Raw genomic sequence first — 20,164 nt, 5'->3', positions numbered from 1 at the left:
GTATTGAACAATTTATAATATGTTTTAAGGAAATAGAAATGTGTTCTTGCGCAATTTATAAGTTTTGAGGTAATTTTATCTATGCCACATGAAGTTTTGATTTCATATTTTCAATTATTGTTTGGACTTATACGTAAAATATGATGAATATCTGATGTTCTATTCCATAGAATGGTCCTCAAAGGTGGCGTCAACAGCAATGATCTGCTAACCACGATGGACCTATGGCACTTCCATTTGTTCCCATGATCACTTCTTCAGGCACAACACTGTTAGTGTCACGAAGTACGACTAACAAAATGCACTGCCTCGTCATCCCTTCTCTACTAAATATGTATAGTGACGCCAAATTCGTGTGTTGAATAAGGCATTTTGATCTCTGATCATAGAGGGAAAACTTGATCCTCCGGTGAATATAATTTTTCACTGGTACAGCATTGCCTTTAAAATCAGATATTTGTATAGTAATTGGAGTGTAGTAATATTGCTAATTCTCTTACTCATGAAGTATTTATTAATTTGTTACATACAAATCATTGCCATTTTGATTCATATGTATATTGAACGTGTTTTTTTTGCTGATTTTGTTAAAATTATTGTAAATGTTTAACAATATTTTCTTAATTGCATTTGGTAAACACGGGGACTTTACAAGACTACTAATCCGAATTGAACATTTGTGATATTCTGTGACAGTTTTAAAAAGCACGCAATTTGACTGGTTTCACCGTCTAAATATTGGGAAGAAATGAGGGCAATATACGGGAAGAATAGTTAAAAAAAAATTTATTCTTTTTTAATCACTCTTATTGCATAAATTATTCAGTTATGTCAGGTTTTACCAAATCTGTCCGCATTGCCGATATCAAACAAAAACTTGGGTAAATATGTGCTTATTAGATAACAGAACAGTGACCACTTTTGATGTTGCCGTATCCTTAATTGATAATTATATTTTTTAAATAACAACTAAACTACAGATATTGTGGTTCAAAACTAAATTTTAATGTTATAATTTGAAACATGGAATGAATTATCACTCACAGCTGGGAAGAACCACTCAAGTTGTAAAAATAGCTAGCGGTTGATTCTTTGAAAATAATTGTAATTTAAAATGTATACACATTATAAGAACCTTTCTTCCCGTACTGGGATGATAATTATTTTCATATATAGACTACTACACATTTTACAAAGTAGTGAAAAATACCTTTACTCTGAAAATTAAAACGTGTACCTTAAAAGTGTTATACAATGAATAAAAAATGAATGTCTGGAGTCTGAGTAGTAATATTGATAAATTGAATATCTACTTTACTTTGTATTTTTACTGCAATCTTAGACGGGTTTTTTTAATTATGTAAAAATGTGTTACATGAATAAAATTGAATTAAGCTAAGACCATCCTGGGCAAAATGTTTCTAATGTCCTATTTCTAGACCAACGGTATAAAACAAATTATAACAGAGCAGCAGCAGACGATTTACAGATGATTTTTGACTTGGTTTGGCTAATGGTTGGTCAGTACTTTTATTGTCTTGAACGTGTAAACATCGTTTTGAGGTTGCCTTGTATTCTAGGTGAGTTTATTTAAATCATAATTACTTAGAACATAATATTTGTATTAAAAATAATAATTAGAACATTAAAAAAACTTGTTACTAGTTTTTCTGAACCTTGTTGTTATGTATTTATTGATACACATGTTTGATACATTTATATCTAGAAACATGAGATAGGCCTAGGTCTAACAGTAAAATAATTTTAAAGTAACTCTGTCCCTTTATAATTAATTCATACACTTTTTTCGGTATTATTCATTATTTGTATAGAATAGTTTACCCAGATATGATGTCTTGCATTTAAATAATTTGCTATAAAACATGTTTTGACATACCCACCTGTTTGTTTTCATGTATTATATTTAGGTTACTGTAATCTTTATTATGTTTTTATTGTTATATTTGAATTAGTGGATAAAATTCAATAAGAGAACTGGAAATTGTATATTGATTACTTATTATTATTCAAGGGGCGCTATCAAAATAGTTGCCACTTTGTCTTCAATTTTCCTAACATAATTTTAGGTATTTGATTGTATGTGTATGTTAAGTTTTCAACCAGCAAGTAATTAAGATAAAATTCCATAAAATTATTTAATTTTCTTTCAGATTAACTGAAATTTGTGTTAGGTAATGATTTTTATTTTTAAATTGTTGGAAATTTTAGTGTCCAGGACCTTGAATTGAATTTTTGTCCAATAAATACTCACTAATGTATAGGGTTTTATTTTATTATTTACATTGTTTACAAGCAATATATTATATCATTAATATTTTTTTGTAATATTATAAGATATTATTTTATCTTAAAAGAATTAATTTGTCTGCTCACAACATCTCTCAGAAATGTTACCTCAGGAATGTTACCAGCATAATGTAGTGTTCGGTTAAACTACTAGTCGACTACGTATTTATTCAACTAGTGCCCAAAGTAGTTGAATAGTCGGTTGATTTGACTAGTCGTAGTTAAACCACTAGTTGTTAGTAATATGAGTTACATTGCGTTTTGCTAGAGCTTATACTTGAAACATTGACAACTAGTACACTTAGTCGACTGACGATTAGTTATTTATACATTAATGTAAAGGTGTAAACTTTTTCATTTGTTAGTAATTAAAAACTTCAGATATCACAACAGTAGACCGTACATTAATCCACTAGTTTCATTCAGTATAAAATTTAGTTGTTAGTTTTTCTACCTACAAAAGTTTATAATCCTCATATATAAAAGTATAAATTAGGCATTTTAAAGAGAATGCTCAAGTTTTGTAACATATTACTTGTATTTGTGAATATTAAATTGCAAAATTCGTTTGTATCCACTTTGCAGTAGACTACATTATTGGTTTGAATTGTATTATTTTTACTTCTTATTAGAATGTAAAAAATTTATCAACATTTTTTGAAGCAAGTCTACTCCTTCTATCATTTGTTACTTTTTCTGCAATTGAAAAAGTCGTTTAGGAGGGGTGGCATTGCTAGCAAATATATGTACTTTTTGCTAGTAATAATAAACTGAAATTACATTTTTTAATTTTCTCACAGTAAGGGAGAGGGGTTTTTAATCTCTCAGCTAAAGGTAGTTCCAAATAGTGCTGAACTATAAGAGCAATCACGGCTGACAACTAGAATTATCATAGGCATCAGTAGACTTTTTTCATGTCAAGACAAGAAAAACTAGTAGACTAGTTTTCACAACTAGTCTAGTCGGTTATAAAAAGTAGTCAATAATCTCATCACTAGCATAATGTCCATTTAATTACATTACATGTGAAACAGGTGGGAAGACAATACAGGTATCTTGGTTTTAGTTGAATTGTGAAAAGTTGTTTGCTGTTACCAATATGTTATAAGAAATATTGAAGAAACACACTGTTAGTATTATACTAAGTACATTAATTATTTCTCATGAATATTACCTCTATTTTAATGTTTTGTTAATAAACAATAGAAGAATATGAACAGACTGTTGTTCTATTAAGTCTCAACCCTAACCTCACTTTGCAGTAGAATCAACAAGTGATCAGTTTGATTTTTTTTCAATGAATTTCAGGAATGTTATGGCTCACAACTGTTAATGGATAAAATTAACATTCATGAGTGATTCCTGAGAGTTAGTTATTATAATGTTTTATTATAAAAAAGGGATCACAATTTAGTTTTACACTAATGTTGTCTATTATTTGAAAATTTTGTGGGACCTAGCTGATAGTTTTAGAAATTATAGGCCTATTAATTATTTAACAATTTAAGCTAGTCTACATAGGCTACTGAATTAAATAATTTGTTCGAACTATTTCAACCTTGCTGAAAGTAAGTTATTGCATTGTATGTTTTGTAGTGGTAGCCTAATAGCATAGTCATAGACCTGAATTTCATTAGTTTATAATTAATTAGACCATAAATCAAATTAACTTATGATAAAGTTTTTTCATTGATGCATGCAGTATATTCTTCCACAGGGTAAGCTAACAACAGGTGAAAAACAGCAGTGATATAGAGAGAGAAAAGCGAAGGAATCAGATAGAATCCAGGATAAAATAGTGAATTATGTGGAGTTAATCAAGAAAGTGACAATTTTAAACAAAATAAAAGTATCTGCTACTGCTAAAGATGCTGCATTCCAGAAAGGTATAAAAGACTTTTAAGTACATATATTCCAAATAAAACAACAAAATGTAGCCCACAAGTCATTAAGAGAGAGTCGTTCAGAAGGTGAAGCATTGATCCATATAGATTCTTCTGAAAATTTGGCATGCAAACTGCCAGAGGAAATTCAGTCATTCCATTTTTGTGTATTCAGACGGCAAGCAACTATATATACAGCTTTAATTTATGTACCGAAAAAGTCAAAACCATTTTCAGATCAGCCATCTACTTAGTACCAACAGAAATATAACTTTTTACTATTTTGTAATCAGGTGTTTGATTATGGATTTTACAGTGCAATATGGACATATTTTGAAGCAGTCTCATGGGAAAGGAGCTCCAGATGGAGTTGGAGGAGCAATGAAAAAGATTTGCAAACAACTTTGTGGCTTATGGTAATGATATTCCAAATACTGAAACACTGTTGATGTACTGTATAAAACGGCACTGTAACAATGTTCTTTGCAAACAAAGAGGAGTTTGTTAAAATAATCAGAGTTTTACCTACAAAAATCAAAATCTTAAAAGGAACAAGCTGCACCATGTTTATCTTCACTGAATCTGCACACACAAAAGAGGGGAAATTCTATTCAGAGAAATTTCATGTTATTTGCAAGAAAAACCTCTGGAAAAAAGGACAAATTTATATCCGTTTTCCCACATTTCCAGCAAAAAAAACTCTCTTTCGATGATGAAAACCTAACCTCTAAAGATAAGGAGCCTAATACATCTGCAAAGAGGAAAAAGAGCTGGTAGATCAAGTGAAGTTGACGATGATAACTTTTCTTTACAAGATTCAACTAATAACAAAAACATTAATTTTCATAATCTGCTGGTTGATGATGGTGTGATTGACATGGTTAAACGTGAATCTCTAAAATATCCTAGGGGAACCATTTTTGTTCAGATTTTAGATGGTCAAAGGAAATAAACCAAGTTTTACTATGTTGGTGATTGTCAGTGGAAGATGATGGAGAAGTGAAAGTGACTTTTTTCATAGTTATTTCTGGGGACTATGAAAAAACGTTTTAGAGTTTATGAAACAGACACTAGTTATGTTCTTTTTAACCAAATTGTAGGCATACTACCAAACCCTCAAATTATTCTGAAAGGTAATAGAATCTTTTATGAATTTCCAAAAGCAGTCAATGTATTTGAAAAAAGTTAAAAGCCTATATGATCTTTATTCCATTCAGTGTCAAATCAACAGCCTTTTTTCATTTGTAACCTGGAGTTGTACTTAGTTTACTTTTAAAATCATAAAAACTACTCATGACTGTTGTTACCCAATTTCATGCATGTTACCCACACATAAATTAAATTTATACTTGGTAAAATTTAAAATATCATACTTATAGGATCATATGGGTTGTAGGAATATACAACACGTTAAAGCAATCAAAATATTAGGAGAATTCCTCTCTTATTTTATAACCGTAAAAATAATATGAAATTGGTTCTTGAAGTATCATTCATTATTTTAAATGTAATAAAAACCTATAAAGTGTACACAATTTGTTCGATAATGTGTTCTACATTAAGTGTTTATAACAGTTGCGTAAGTATTTGTTAAAATATTTTCAAGCAAACTATTTTATATGAATAACACAAAATGGTAACATTCATGAGAAGACATCTGATACTTATGTAAAAATAGGTAAATAAGAACTAAACGAAAACTTTGATTTGTGAAACCAACATATTTTTTAATTGTGGGTTCTAGGTTATATTACTTTACTTATTATATAAAAATACAACAAACATATTTTTTTGTAAATGCTAGTTGAATGATTTGATTGAATAGCTCTCACGATTTCTATAACACTTGAACTATTTTAGACCAAACTGGAGGAACTCCAAAGTTGAAGTTCATAGCTTTCTTTAGTGAAAGCACTTGTGATGTAATACAATAGGGTCCTATGATACCAGAGGTTAAGCAAAATTGTGAGTGATTCTTATTTCAGGTTTTGCACTTCTAAGTTGTAATTCATATTAAATCTATTTTCAATGCAAACTTGGAGGTTACAATTTTGCCCTGAGAACAATATATATATATATATATATATATATATATATATATTGGAGGATATATATAGGAAATATTGTACTATTTCCTCTGCCCAGTATAGGAATTATATCAGTATTTATGTACCTAATCAGTATCGTATACCTCATCAGTTGATTCTTGCTTCTTGATTCCTTGAGAAATGGATGCGATGTCACCTTGACAATTTTTCTGTCATAAAAATTGCATTTACTGTCTCATGTACTGCTTTTTGATTCCATTTGCTACAATCATGGAGTCACTGCGCTCGCTTATTTCCTAAAATTGTAGCAAATGGTTTGTTGAATCAATTTAATGCCCAGTCCCTCCGTCTTTGTTCCTTCAGCTACTGTAAATATGCTGTTATGCAATGTTTAAGAAAACTAAAGTGAATACCTTATATGTACACATTTCCAATTTAGTTTATTAAGTAAAATTAAGAATATATTAGTTGGTTTGAGTTGTTGCCACGGTGTTGAAATAAGAAGCATTGTTACTTTGGTATACTTTCATTATATAAAAATGAAACAAATTAAAAATAGTGGTTGAATTAATTAAACATATGGTCATGCTTTCATAATCAATGTTTACATAGAATTATTATAGCAAAACAAACGAACAAAGGCACATTTACATTTATAATATTAATAGCATATTATACTGGTATTTATTTAATTTAGATTCAACAAAACATTCTATTTATAAATTTTGCGGTTGACGATGTAAGGTTTCAAAGGTTAAATAGGATATCAGACAATTGCCATCACTGTATTTTACAAAATGTATAAAATTGTTTTGAGGATTGAAATGCATTGTCTCCAATTTGTACGTTTTGTACATTGTAGTATTTTGATGGCAATACATTTCCCTATGAAATTGTAAATAAAGAGATTTTGCCTTAACTTAATAAAAATTACTATCTATAAACAAATGGACCTATACAAGTAGTGTAGGCTTTAAGTGATCATTAGATAATATGATACAATTGGAGTGAGATGTGCCCATAATTCTGATGTTGGGCCAGCAGGGAATTCCAGAAAGTAGTCGGTGGCTTGTAAATTCCTCTAGTTTTTTGGTTCATATTGGTTAAAGTTTACATGATTTACGTATTTAAATAAAATGTTGTGCTTTTACTCTCATGGTGCAATTGATTTGATTTCCATACATATGTCCTACATTAGCAAAACTGTGTTTCATATCAGACTAAGAACAAAACCATAAATGTTTTCAGTAGTTGGTGTGAGGATGACAGGCAACAAATGCAAGAACTGTGGTTCAGCGGAGCTGGAGGTGGATCCAGCCCGTGGGGACACCATATGCACCAACTGTGGGACAGTGCTGGAGGACAGTGTCATCGTTTCGGAAATGCAGTTTGAGGAGAATGCTCATGGTGGAACTTCTGCCCTGGGACAGTTTGTAGCATCGGACTCTAAAGGAGGTTGCCGAGGCTTCGGAAATAGTAAGTAAAAAGTTAAAATTTGGAATATGATTAGATCTTGGTGTGAAATCTCGTGATAAATCATTAATTTATTTTGAAGTTTTAGTAATGTACAACTCATAAATTTTGCAATTGCTGTGTGGTTTCCTACAGTACATTTTTTACAAAATAATAGAGTTATTTATTCTAGAGAAATTCAAATATATATCTATTTGCTTTTCAAACTTAAATTCCTATCTTCTATATTTCAAGACTACTAAATCATATAGGAAATATTTTAGCGATTTTAATCACAGTAATGCCTGAAATTTTACAAAATGTGAGCATCTGAAATGTTTTACAAGATTTTTTGATGAATGGAGATATGCATATTTGTTGATTATTATGATTTGTTGGAATACAAACTTTGAAGTAACAAACAAAATCAATAGTTTAAACTTGCATTGAAATTACAAAAAGTTATATCCTACTGTTGTATTTTTATAATTGACTTAAAACAAAATTTCTTTATGTTTTAGATTTTCATTCACCATTAAACAGGGAGTCAAGAGAAATCACACTACTAAATGCGAAACGTGGAATATCAAATTTATGTCAACAATTAAGGTAAGTGTGATTAGATGGGCAAGAATATTTTTATTATAACAAAAGGATCTGTAAATCTTTAGTTTAAATTTTCTGAAATTTTATAGAAATAAAAATGTTTAATCATATCTGTTATGTTATTAATTCCAAATTACAGTGTTATCTTTATATTAGTATCAAAAATAGCAACTAAAATACTTTTTAAAACATTTATTTTTCATACACGTGTTTCAGCATTCAGCCATTTTCAGTGTACATTAACCTCTGAAGTGAATAATAAAAAATTAAATATACACATGTGGACCATTTAAAATATAGATGTTAAATTTATAAGTTTACAGTTGTAATTTTGATTGATATTTTGTACTTAATATTGCAATTTTTTCAAAAATTGGAATTGTCTTATTTTTAATATTTTAAATAGCAATATGACATAGTTCCCCACAAGACCTATGTTTAGCCTCATGCAGTTCACACCCTTATTTTTGAATGTAGCGTTACAAGAGATGGTATGATTTTTAAGATATAATTGAAGGGCTCAGGGAAAGATAGTGCCAACCATAATTTTTTAAGTATTGAGATAATCAATATTTAAAGTTTGACAACATCCATAAACCTTATATTTCAAATAATTACCAATTTTAGTCTATAAATGTATAGGATATGGATTTTGTTGTAATACTCTATGAAAAATAAATTAAAATGGAAAAATATAAATTTATAATACACTTGTATATGTCTCTAAACTCAAAATTAATGGTTGGCACTTTATTTCTCCAAAGAAAAATAGTTTTAAACTTTAAAATACTTGTATTTTAAAAACAAGATAAGAGTGAAAATGCAAGTAATAACTCCTCATTATAGGTTTTAAACAGCAAACATAATGGTTCAAAAATTTTGATAAAAATCTTGACTTAAAGCTTCATTTACAATACAATACAAACACAGAAGCAATATTTCACACATTGTCAATGTTTTCTTGTTCCTCACAATCATTGCCTGGAATGAGACCATTCATTTTAGTTTTTACATTTTAGCTTTTTGTTTGTTGATTTCGTTTGACTCCTTGCATTTTAGGTGAGTGATGGAAATATAGGGCCTCCCTTGCTTCTGCAGATGAAAAGTTAGAAATTCTCAATTCATGTTATTTTATTCAGTTAAATTGCATAAGGTGCCTTAGTTTTAAGTGTTTAAAACAAAGAGCTTTTGAAAACGATGGAGGAGTTTCATTGTCTTTACTAAACTTACTTTTGTTACTAAGTTTTCTGATAATTTTGTTAAATTTACGATGTGTTGATTTATCATCATAGTTACAATGAACATCTCTTTTCCACACCTAACGACTATCTCCCTCCAATGCTTTGGAGAATACACATTATGACAATGGTTTGTGTGATATTTTTACTGACTGAAATCACAATCTGATGGCAGGTAATTGAGGTCAGTCACCAGGAAGTAATGTTCAATTTTTTCAAAACATTTTGTGTTTGCAAGGTGTGGCCACGTTGACATTACATTCCAGTTCAGTTCTTATTGTAGCTGCTGCAGTTATCACTGAACACTGCAGTACTAGTTTCTTTGCTTGAACATTGGCTACCTACAAGTATTTTAAAATAAAACTTCTGATTTCATCACTGTTCCTTTTAGCCATTTAGCTAGACCTATCTCACATGGACACGTATCCTTCCTCCGTACCACAGTTGAATACCTATGTTATAGATCCAGTTTCCTACAGTAGAATGCTAGTCCACATGATAAATAGAGTGTTAACATAAACCATCAAAGAGAAATAAAAAAACAAATTAATATGCGCCAAAATAATAGAACAAGCATGTTGGGGAAAATAATTTGCCAACCATGAACACAAGTTTGTCCGAGGAAGATAGTGCCAAGCATCAAAATAATTTTTGGTGCTTTTTCATGTAGAGGATAATGGAGATCAGTCTAAGTGGTTTGAGTTTCAAGTAGTAATATTATACATTTTATCACATACAATGTCATGTTAACTTCATTTAGACATCATGCAGAAGATATAATGCTAACCTCAAATCCATTACCTCTTAGGCTAGCGCTAATATAATGCCAAGCAACACTTTTCCCAAACTGTGGAAAATGTTTTCTTTCTCCAGTAGAAATTCTGTGTCATCCATTTGTATAGATGAATTATCATAATCATATAAATCAAGAGAGAATTCAAGTTTTTTTACACATCACCATATGATGAAAACAGCTGAGGAAAGACAGTACAACAGATATAGCGCACATTCTATTGGAACTCACTGAAAACTAATCAGTGCTGTTTGTAGTTCATAAGATAATCTCAGAGATGGCGTTGGCAGTCCAGTTTGGGCAAAAATGATGGTTGGCACTATTTTTCTCCGAGCCCTTCAATTAATACGCATCCAAAAGTTCTTTACGTTTTGTTGTAAAGTGTATATTTTTGGAATATTTAAACAGTAAAGTACAACAAATTTTGAGATTTCTCTCTGAATAACCCATAAAAATATAGGTAAAATCTATAAAACTTTGGATAAGTATTAATTGTGTCCTTAAAATTAGTCATCTCCCATAATTCCTCAACTATAAACAAGGGTATAAAACTACATTGTTCTTATGAGGGAAATCTAAGGCGATTTTACTACAGCCAGCTCTTAAAGTGTTGCAGGGGATGTGCTAAGAATGATGAAACATGTCAACGGTTAATATAAGAAGTTTAGTTGTGAGAAACATAAGTCAAAAAGAAAAGAATTGATGTGTGATGGTTTTAAGTTTAGTGCGTGGTTTTTGAATAAGTGTATATTAATTATTCTGAATTCATCAAATTAACACTGTAAATAAACCACTTATCCAGGAGGCATGGAATAGTTTATTTGTAATATTAGCTCTAAAATGAATTATCAATCGCTCCCATCCACAGTTATTTCCTCCTCTCTCTCAGTCTCCCTATTCAAGGGAGCATTGAGATAAAGTATGATGACATGTACCAGTCACCTTGATTTTGGACCATGCACATTCCTTTCAAATCTGATTAATCTATTATCAAGTTTTCATACATAGCCTAGTGAGGATAAATAACTTCAAGTCTTATTTGAGACTTACTCAGAAATCAGAAATTTATTGTCACGTAACGTTACATAATTGTAGTAGATAAGATCTACAATGAACAGGTGACTCATCAATATAGTTTAAAATATACTAATCCTAATTTAAAAAAAGTTATAAACATAATTATTAATTTATTGATAAATACTTACTTCTACCTGGTTTATGTTATTCTGGAACATTACTCACATTTTAGCTCTCAAGTTTTATTTATCGGTTTGTAATTTTTTTATTATTTCTATTAACAGAATACCTATTTCAATTTTTGGGACCATCTCGCCAATTTCTCTTATACTCTGTATGGAGAGAAAATGTGTGTAAAGATATTCAAAATCATTACTTCCTATGAAACTAAATACTTTAAACCCTACTTTGATTTTCCAGTCACACGTACTATTCCATATTAATGTTTAATAATTGAGAAAAAATTATACTAAGTACTGCAAAATATATTATCAATTTACAATTCATTTTATTACAGCTCACTACCGTACATCTTTAGTAACTTAAAAATAAGTCAAATACACTATGATATTAAAAACACAAAGAAATAAGTAGCAATAAAACTTGTTTCTTAGTTTAAAGTTTGTTATTGACAATGGATGATTTGAAAGCATAACTGGATTTCGGACACTATTATTAATTGTTACAAATGAATAATGAGGATTGACATCTTATAAGTATTCCAGCATTAGCTTAACACCATAAATTTAATTTAATGTGCCAAGTTTAAAATGATGAATGCAATTTATATATGCTTTATTTACTGCAACCACTGGCTTGTTAGCTAAAATGGGACTCTCCATTTTAAAGATATTCCAAAATCCGTCAATTCACATTTTTCACACATTTTGTATTGAGATAAAAGGTTTGGCAATGGCAGTGCTTAGGCCCCTGCAATAACAACCCTTTTAGTATTAAAACTGTCATTAGAAACAATATTGATCAGTGAATTGGTCTCATCACAGATTATCTAAAATTATATTTTCTGATTGAAAACATTTCATAACTAAAGTTCAAACTAGTAAGACAAAGTTGGATGTGATTGCTAAAAATAACTGAGACACCCTTCTATGAAATTATTGATTTTAAAATATCACTTTAGACATTGGATTCTCCCACTTTAATATCCTCCTCAGTTCTACCTCTCTTTATCTTATTTACATATTCATCCTGGCCCATTTTAGCTTATTTTAAAATTATACTTCATTCAGTTTGGCTATTTTTCTGTTTTTTCCTATTCTATCACAACTATCAAAGTCTAATTTTCCTCCTTTTTGCTTTCACAGTCCCTGCTTTTAAGTCCACTGTATTATTTTTATTATAACTGTAGGATGCAATTCTGGTGGGAAGCTTTTTAATGAGATTGGTAATAAAATTATTACATTGATTATTTGATTGTTTGCAGATTAAACCAACATTGTTTGGACACTGCATTCAATTTCTACAAGATGGCTCTGACGAGGCAGATGACAAGAGGGAGAAAGAACACCCACGTATTAGCTGCCTGTGTTTATATTACCTGTAGGATAGAAGGCACACCTCGTATCCTTTACTTTCACTCATTTATATATGTGAGCTTGCAAGTCATGTTGTGTGCATAATTATACTCTTGTACAAATTCACACAGTTATTGTTAACCTTTCAAATGTTCTTTCTTTAGGACAATAACTCGAGGTTTAAAAATATAGAATACAATATTGAAGACTCTTGGAGAAGTAGGACAAATTTTAAACTATTAGTTAGTAAAGTAAAACAACACTTTACCAATATTATTTTATATGTTAGATGAGGCCTTTCAAAACTAAAGGTTTCACTATCAAGGTGATGCCTTTGGAAAGGTTTCCTTGTCCAAGAAATAAAATAATATTGGAAAGGTGTTGTTTTACTAATAGTTAGAATACTATTATTTTAATCTTTTTTTAACTGCTATTTTTGTCTAGTTAAACATTTTCCTGTTTAAAAATTGATATTTCTTGTCTTAGTTTGGGGCTAATGACAGTAATAACAGTAAAAGTTCTATAATTGGTACAAATATTACCATAAGAAGTTTATGAGAATATTAAATTTGTACAGGTGATGGACTAAAACAACAATCTTAAAGAGGAATAGATTAAGTATTTACCGTACATATAAACACTGATTACAACTACTGTGTATACTTGTTTTACTTTGTTACTTATAGAAAATTTTAGTTATTCTCACAAGTAATAGTCCAGACAAGTTAAATCAAGTGATCCTGATGAGAAAGGCACTGGTCCTCCTCTACCAATTCACTTGGCAGGATATTGTTAGTCAAAAGTTTGATGGACATTGATCGCCTAGTGAGGTGGAGCCCCGTTCTGAAGAATCTCATATTTTGACAAATGTGCCCAGGGACTACTATTACCAATCCTAGAAGAATATTTTGCACAAAGTGATTGTACATTTCACCATTAAAATTACCTTCGAAAAAAATGTGGACCAATAATCATGGCATTAATTATATCACAACATGTGTTTAAACACCAATACCTCTGGTTATCAACTTCCCTCATCCAGAAGAGATTTTATGGGAAGCAATACCTCATGTTATGCTGGTTTACTTCTTCGTTGCTATGAAAAATTGCCTCATCACCACCATATTACTACTCTAAAAATTAACAGATTTTGCTGGAGTTGTTTTCTTGCCCAAATTCTGAAGGTAAATCATCTTCTTGGAGCTCCTGGTGTAAAGAAATTCAATAAGATTTGAATTTGTTGTCTTTTAGAATTCTCTAAACTGTGAGCTGGACACTGGTGAATCAGAAGCTAACTATATGATTGAATTGTAAGGGTTCATCATAACACCTGTCAAAACGTCAGGTCATTCCTAACAGGTCTTACATTCTGTTCATCTTTTTTCTGTTCTAGTTGAACATGACCAGTTAAATGAACATGATTGACTACTCACTAGGAACACCAAGAATGTTCCTTTCGATCTGGGTAATGTGCAAAGGTTTCTGCAGCAGCTACAAGGGCCATTTTTGCAACCTCTGATGGGCCGTAAATTAAAGACAAGTGAATGGAAAAAAAAATATAGTACCAAAATGTATGTACACTTATGTTTACTTCTCAACATAATCACCATGAAGAAAGAGGTATTTGTCATGTCTGTGGACAGCTTGCCAGTACCCTCTTCACAAAATGTTGCTGTCAGTGAATTTAAATAATCTTATCTAGACGAACATTTTTGGTTAGTTCGGCAAATGTGTGTGCATCCACTGTTGAGATTGCTGTTTTGTTTCGGGTGTGCCATGAAAAATCCATGTCTCATCTCTGGTTACAATTGATTAAAAAAATCTTTTCCTTCAGCGTAATCATGTTCAAGGAATGTCAAAGCTGAAGCCATTTGACAAGTTTTGTAGGTGTCAGTCAACATTTTTTGAACCCAGCGAGCACAAATCTTTTTGTCTACGGTTTTCTCCAACTACTTTGTCTACTCGTTCAACATGGCCCCCTGTAGCAACAGACTTATGTCCTTTACCTCCTTCATCATGCATGTCAGTTCGGCCATCTGTAAACTTTTGACACCATTCACGCACAATACCATCACTCGTTGGGTTTTCTTTATAAACATGGCTCAATCTCCTATGGATTTCTGCTGCACTACCCCCTTCTGCTTGCAGAACCAACTCCATGTTTCTCCATGGATGACTGAAGCTCAGTCTAAAATGGCTACTTGAACTCGGCAGTGACAAATGTTGTAGTGGGGAAAGATGTGCAATCGACTATTTCGCACACCGTTGACCTCTCACTTGTCTGGCCATCATGGCGTGAGATCAGAGGTTGAAAAAAGAAAGGCCCTCGTACATAGTTTTGAAAATACTCATACAACACCAAAAGCATATCAAAACCCTCTTTCTTAGAATAAGGCATTTTAGGAATAGTTAAATGCAACACTTGAAACAAACACTTTTCATCACTAGTCAATACAAGGAAAATTAAACAACAACCAATATCCAGAACAATTATAACTAGGCTTGTTTAGTTCTGTTATCTGCCCACTGTGTTAAAGACATACTTTGTATTGCAAGAGTTGATTACCTGTAAGATTTACCCTGATTCCAATTAGCTTTAGATCAGTAGAGATTATGATAAAAGGTTTTCCCTGTGTCTTAAAAACAGTAATGAGTGTTTTCAATTCATCAAAAACATAACAAAATAAGTTTTTTAAGCAGTATTATTAAACGGCACAAGATATAAGAAAAAACTTCAGATACAAAATATATATTTGTCTTTAATATGATTTAAACATTGTATACTAAGAAACATATAACATTTTTGAGTTTTTGCATTTTTTAATTTATTAATGTTTCAAGTTTCTTTAATTAGAAAATTAAGTACAAAGTTACACCACTCCATAGTTCCTGATAGTGTATGTAATAAACAACATACAAAAGAAATGTTATACCTAGGCCTTAAGGGAGCCTAGGCTTTAATTAAAACTTAAATCAAAGACATTTTGTCACCTGTACATATTATAAAAAAGTAATATTGAGTTTTTTGTGCCAAAATGCTTAGAGTACATAGATCTTTAAAATGAGGTATCACGTGACCTATGTTCCCATTTGAAAATTTTTCAATAACAACCTTTACCCCCAAAAAGTGCCATTTTTAATAATTTTCTGGGTTAAAAATAATTTTACTGAATTCTTTGGGTAAAAAATGGGAATATCTGTTGAAACGAATTATGCAACTTGGTTTGTTTAACTGCTATAGATGATGCACAGATGATCTGAAACAACCAGTATTAGTAGTGTTTATTTAGAGATACAGACAATCATACAGAAAAGAAATTAGCACAAACATTACACGCAGACAAATTACGTGGTTGGACATGCGCCATTATAAAACACATTCTAGTTTATTTCAAAATGGAGTTTCATGCAAAATTTGAAGTCTACGGATGAAATCTTTCTCAAGATATTGTGCCACATGATTCATTAACATTTTTGTTCATTAAGTTAGGTTTCATAACAGGTTCACAATTATAAAGGTTTTGGTGAGCAAGGAAGAGTACTATAACACAAGATTGTGCTGAAATCAAATTTTGTCACAGACTTTGAACATTGACTTTCTACTCTATTTTTGTCATTTTACTCTATAAATACAAATGGTACATGTTAAAATCTCATATGATTGTTCTCAGTTTGTTTACATATTTATTTATTCTGCTATTGTTTAGTTGCTGTCAGGGTTATCCATAAGAAGAATGTAATAATATACGGTAATGCTCATCCAAATCCCATAGCTGTATTATAATCGAATTCAGTGTTTCTCATACAGAAATGAAACACAATTTAAGTAAATAAGTCGGTTCGTCTCCGAGATATCGTGTAAACAGACATGCAAAATTTCAAGTCAATAGATAATTTTATTTTTGAAATACGGTGCAGACAGACAGAAATGAATTTTTCCAGCCTCTCAAATAATAGGCTTCGTTAAAGGTCAGCCAATAATTTTCATAACCAATCTTGTACTCTGTGTATTAGCAAAACAGTCCAACTCTTTATTCGTTTAAAGTTCATCATGCAAATTTACCATTGTTTGCATGTGTAAACACATGTCAAAAAATTCTTTATCTGCAGAAACTCAAAGAGTTGTAATGGTTTTAAAACATTTAAAAAAAAGGAAAAAAAAAACTATTAGAAATTTGTACTGTAGGTTCAGTCTCCAAGCTGAAGTCCCCTACATGGGTAGAATTTGTCCACTAAGTAGAATGGATGGTTTATAAGCTTTTCACGTAAGGCAACCTTCAGACTTCATTTTTTATCTGGATCCTCTCTGGAAGTAAGATGGGTCAAGGATTCCTTCTCATACAATGAGCTATGGTGAAGGTGTGCTTGGTGTATACTGTTTCTGTTGTAACTCATAGTGAAGGCAAATTTGAATCCCTTTCATGTGTTTTAGAGTAAGATTAATTGCCTACTCACACCAAAAAAACTAAAAATATATCCCAAACAACTATTGTTTATCATATGGTTAATTTCTCTTATAAATAATTTTTACATCACCTTTTTTTATTGACATGGGCATGTTACTTTGTTTTGCAAAAAAAGCATTTTCATAGTCTACAATCTGTCACGTTATCATTAATATCATCAGTAGACATATCATAGGTGTGTAGTTGATCAGTTCTTCCTTGACTCACAATAGATCTGCTGATTGACTTCAGCGATGTTCTACAGATTGATGCGTTCGAGCTAGGCCGTTGTTACCTGAAACTTTCACAAGCACTGTGTATCAATATTCCTGCATTAGGTGAGTACTACATGCATTTACTTGTTAGTTCATTTCAAGATATGATTTCTGTCAGTATTTCTTACTATGATGTAATTGATTTGCTTCAAAAATGTGTAAATTATATATATTAGTCTAATGTTTAAGTATGTAACTGAGAAAGAATTTTTAAGACACGACATTGCTGTTCGAGGATGATGCTGAGGTGAAACACTGAAATTTACCAACCTGTTCCACTTTACTTATTGCCGTGAATAATTTGGTGCAGTGTAAATGTTCCAAAGACTGGTGTGTCAAGCCATTCCCAGTCGTGGAACCGCTACAAACGGAACATCTCCGTAGCAATGAAACGTAATATTCATTTCTTTATTTCTCATCACATTTGTTTCATTGCAAAGTGACTAAGTTGAAGGACATACCAGTAAGTGGTTGAAATTCTAATAATTTTTACAAACAGAAAAAAGTAAATATTTAAATTACATAATTATTTATTTAGTTTAGTTTTAGCTCAATATTACAAATTACATAAAATATTGTACACTAAAAATATTAATGCATAATTTAATTAAGATAAAAATTAAATGTTAACTGTCTTGTTAACTATGAAAAGATGATAAATATTAAAACATTTTAAGCACTAGTGATTAAAGTTACAGTTGAATAAAAACATTTTCGCAGATTAAAAAAGTACTGAATAGAAATAAAAATCTCCAGCGCTGATGGAATTAGTGGAGGTGAAGAAGGGGAAATAACAAATATTACCTCTCTGGACTCGTTGTAACGTTATGTTTTTGTCTCATCGTTCCAGTATCAGAACCAACCAGTCCAGAATCTGATGTAATATCAGGCATCCATTGTAATGGTTGCGTTGTCACGACAATTCCAGGAGAACCTTTTACTCTTTTGCTGTTGTGATGATGGAATTTCACATGCAATGACCCACCATTAAAACTGAAGTCGCAGAATACTTTGGGGCAGTTAATTTAATACTATGCAGTTTAGTTATTAGCATATTTAGTAACTATCTTTTCTGTATTCATAAGATTTAGGGTTAACCTATTGAGGAGTAACTGAAATTGGTTCCTAAAGAGTACTCTTGTGAGTACCTATTGAGGAAAGTACTGAAATTGGTTTTAACAGTCTCATCATAGGCTTTTTCAAATAATGTGCTATGGCTGTTTACATTGTGTAGTGGCGTTCTTCAGTACTATTTCGACTGTGAATGTTAAGAGTAATGCTTGCTATAAGGTGCTGGATCCTAGTTCGACAGAACATATAATCACAGCTTTGCTGCTAATGTCCTGTAATTTTCCGCGCCAAGTCCATTTATACGCTATTCTCGGTTCTTGCAGTTCATTGATCATTGATGTGCGATGCTGACTCCTAGTGACAGAATGATTATAACAAACATTAATCAAAACACTCCTTTTTATGCTCTAATACAGCATGGAGTGAGAGGAAAAGAAAGTAAACTGCTAGTAATTCATGAAATGTGAAGTAGCACTTCGCAAGTACCTGTGTTTAAAAAATTATCATACTTTTAATTACCAAAATTCTAAATAAAATGGAATGTACAGTTTTAAACCCAAAAAATATTATAAGGCAATAGGAATAATAAGGTAATAAATATTGATCTTTCATAACGTTTAATTACGTGTTGAATAAATATAGAACTAAAAAGTGTTCTTTAGTCCCTCAAGTCCATTAATAATACTTTTGCTTACTCTAGTAGACCCTAGGCAGGTTGACGGTTATAGCCGTCAGTACTTCTCAACAGGTTAAACACTATTATGTGCCAAAAGTTTGATTATTTATTAGGCTCAGGAACAATTACTTGTACACTTCTTTCGGTATGGGTGAGTGGTAACAAAAACTTGCACAAAGAAAGATAAAATAATTACCTGTAAATAATTTTGAGGATTTTTGCCTGAAAGACCAAATATATAGTAACAAATGTCTAATGACGATTATCATAGTTAAGACTAACAAAATATGAATTACAAATCAAGCCAACATACTACTACAGACTTGGATGGACGTATTATTTAGATGAGTTATAAGAGCTGTCAGTAGTAAACTTCTTCCCTGTTTGAAGAATTTTCTCTATGTTAGTCTCTAATAAAAACCTGTTTTAAATAGGAAATCTATTGACAAAATATATTACCTTAAATTACTTAAATTTTATACATTCTTTTCATCTATAGACTACTTTATTAATATCCTGCATTAAGATGTGGTTAGGGACTGTTTTTCTATATTGCTCTAACTTCCATATAAGTAAAGTGACATTTGGTGTACCTCTTGATATACTTGGAGGGTCCTGTATATATTCCAAGCTATGCTTAAATCACTTGATTCCTGTTTGTCTCTAGTGTTTTTCAACCAAAGGTAAAAGTTACAGCAGATGGAAGGGCCTGTAGTATTTGGGAACTGTTAGTCAGAAGAAAATACTGTTGTCCACATTTATCAAGGGTTATTGGTGAGCTGTTTAATAAAGGTGAATAGTACATGTGCACCACTTTT

At 31.0% G+C, this 20,164-nt stretch overlaps 1 protein-coding gene across 2 annotated transcripts in view; it reads left to right on the top strand.

Moving 5' to 3' along the window:
* Positions 1-1,445: 1,445 nt before the first annotated feature.
* Positions 1,446-20,164, top strand: part of LOC124373114 (transcription factor IIIB 90 kDa subunit) — a 115,486-nt gene continuing 96,767 nt past the window's right edge. Inside the window, exons 1-5 of one of the 2 annotated variants that reach the window (XM_046831510.1) lie at positions 1,446-1,580; positions 7,487-7,714; positions 8,212-8,299; positions 12,789-12,925; positions 17,558-17,662. In XM_046831510.1, the coding sequence (XP_046687466.1) occupies positions 1,490-1,580; positions 7,487-7,714; positions 8,212-8,299; positions 12,789-12,925; positions 17,558-17,662 (649 nt within the window). In that variant the 5' untranslated portion in view covers positions 1,446-1,489. The remainder of the gene's footprint in view (positions 1,581-7,486; positions 7,715-8,211; positions 8,300-12,788; positions 12,926-17,557; positions 17,663-20,164) is intronic. The other variant, XM_046831514.1, reaches the window with a different exon arrangement.

This window comes from Homalodisca vitripennis, chromosome 1 (genome assembly GCF_021130785.1).
Source record: "Homalodisca vitripennis isolate AUS2020 chromosome 1, UT_GWSS_2.1, whole genome shotgun sequence".
In the NCBI taxonomy this organism is placed as follows: Eukaryota; Metazoa; Arthropoda; class Insecta; order Hemiptera; family Cicadellidae; genus Homalodisca; species Homalodisca vitripennis.
Note: the sequence above shows the minus strand (reverse complement) of the source record. Positions and strands in the feature narration are given on the sequence as shown.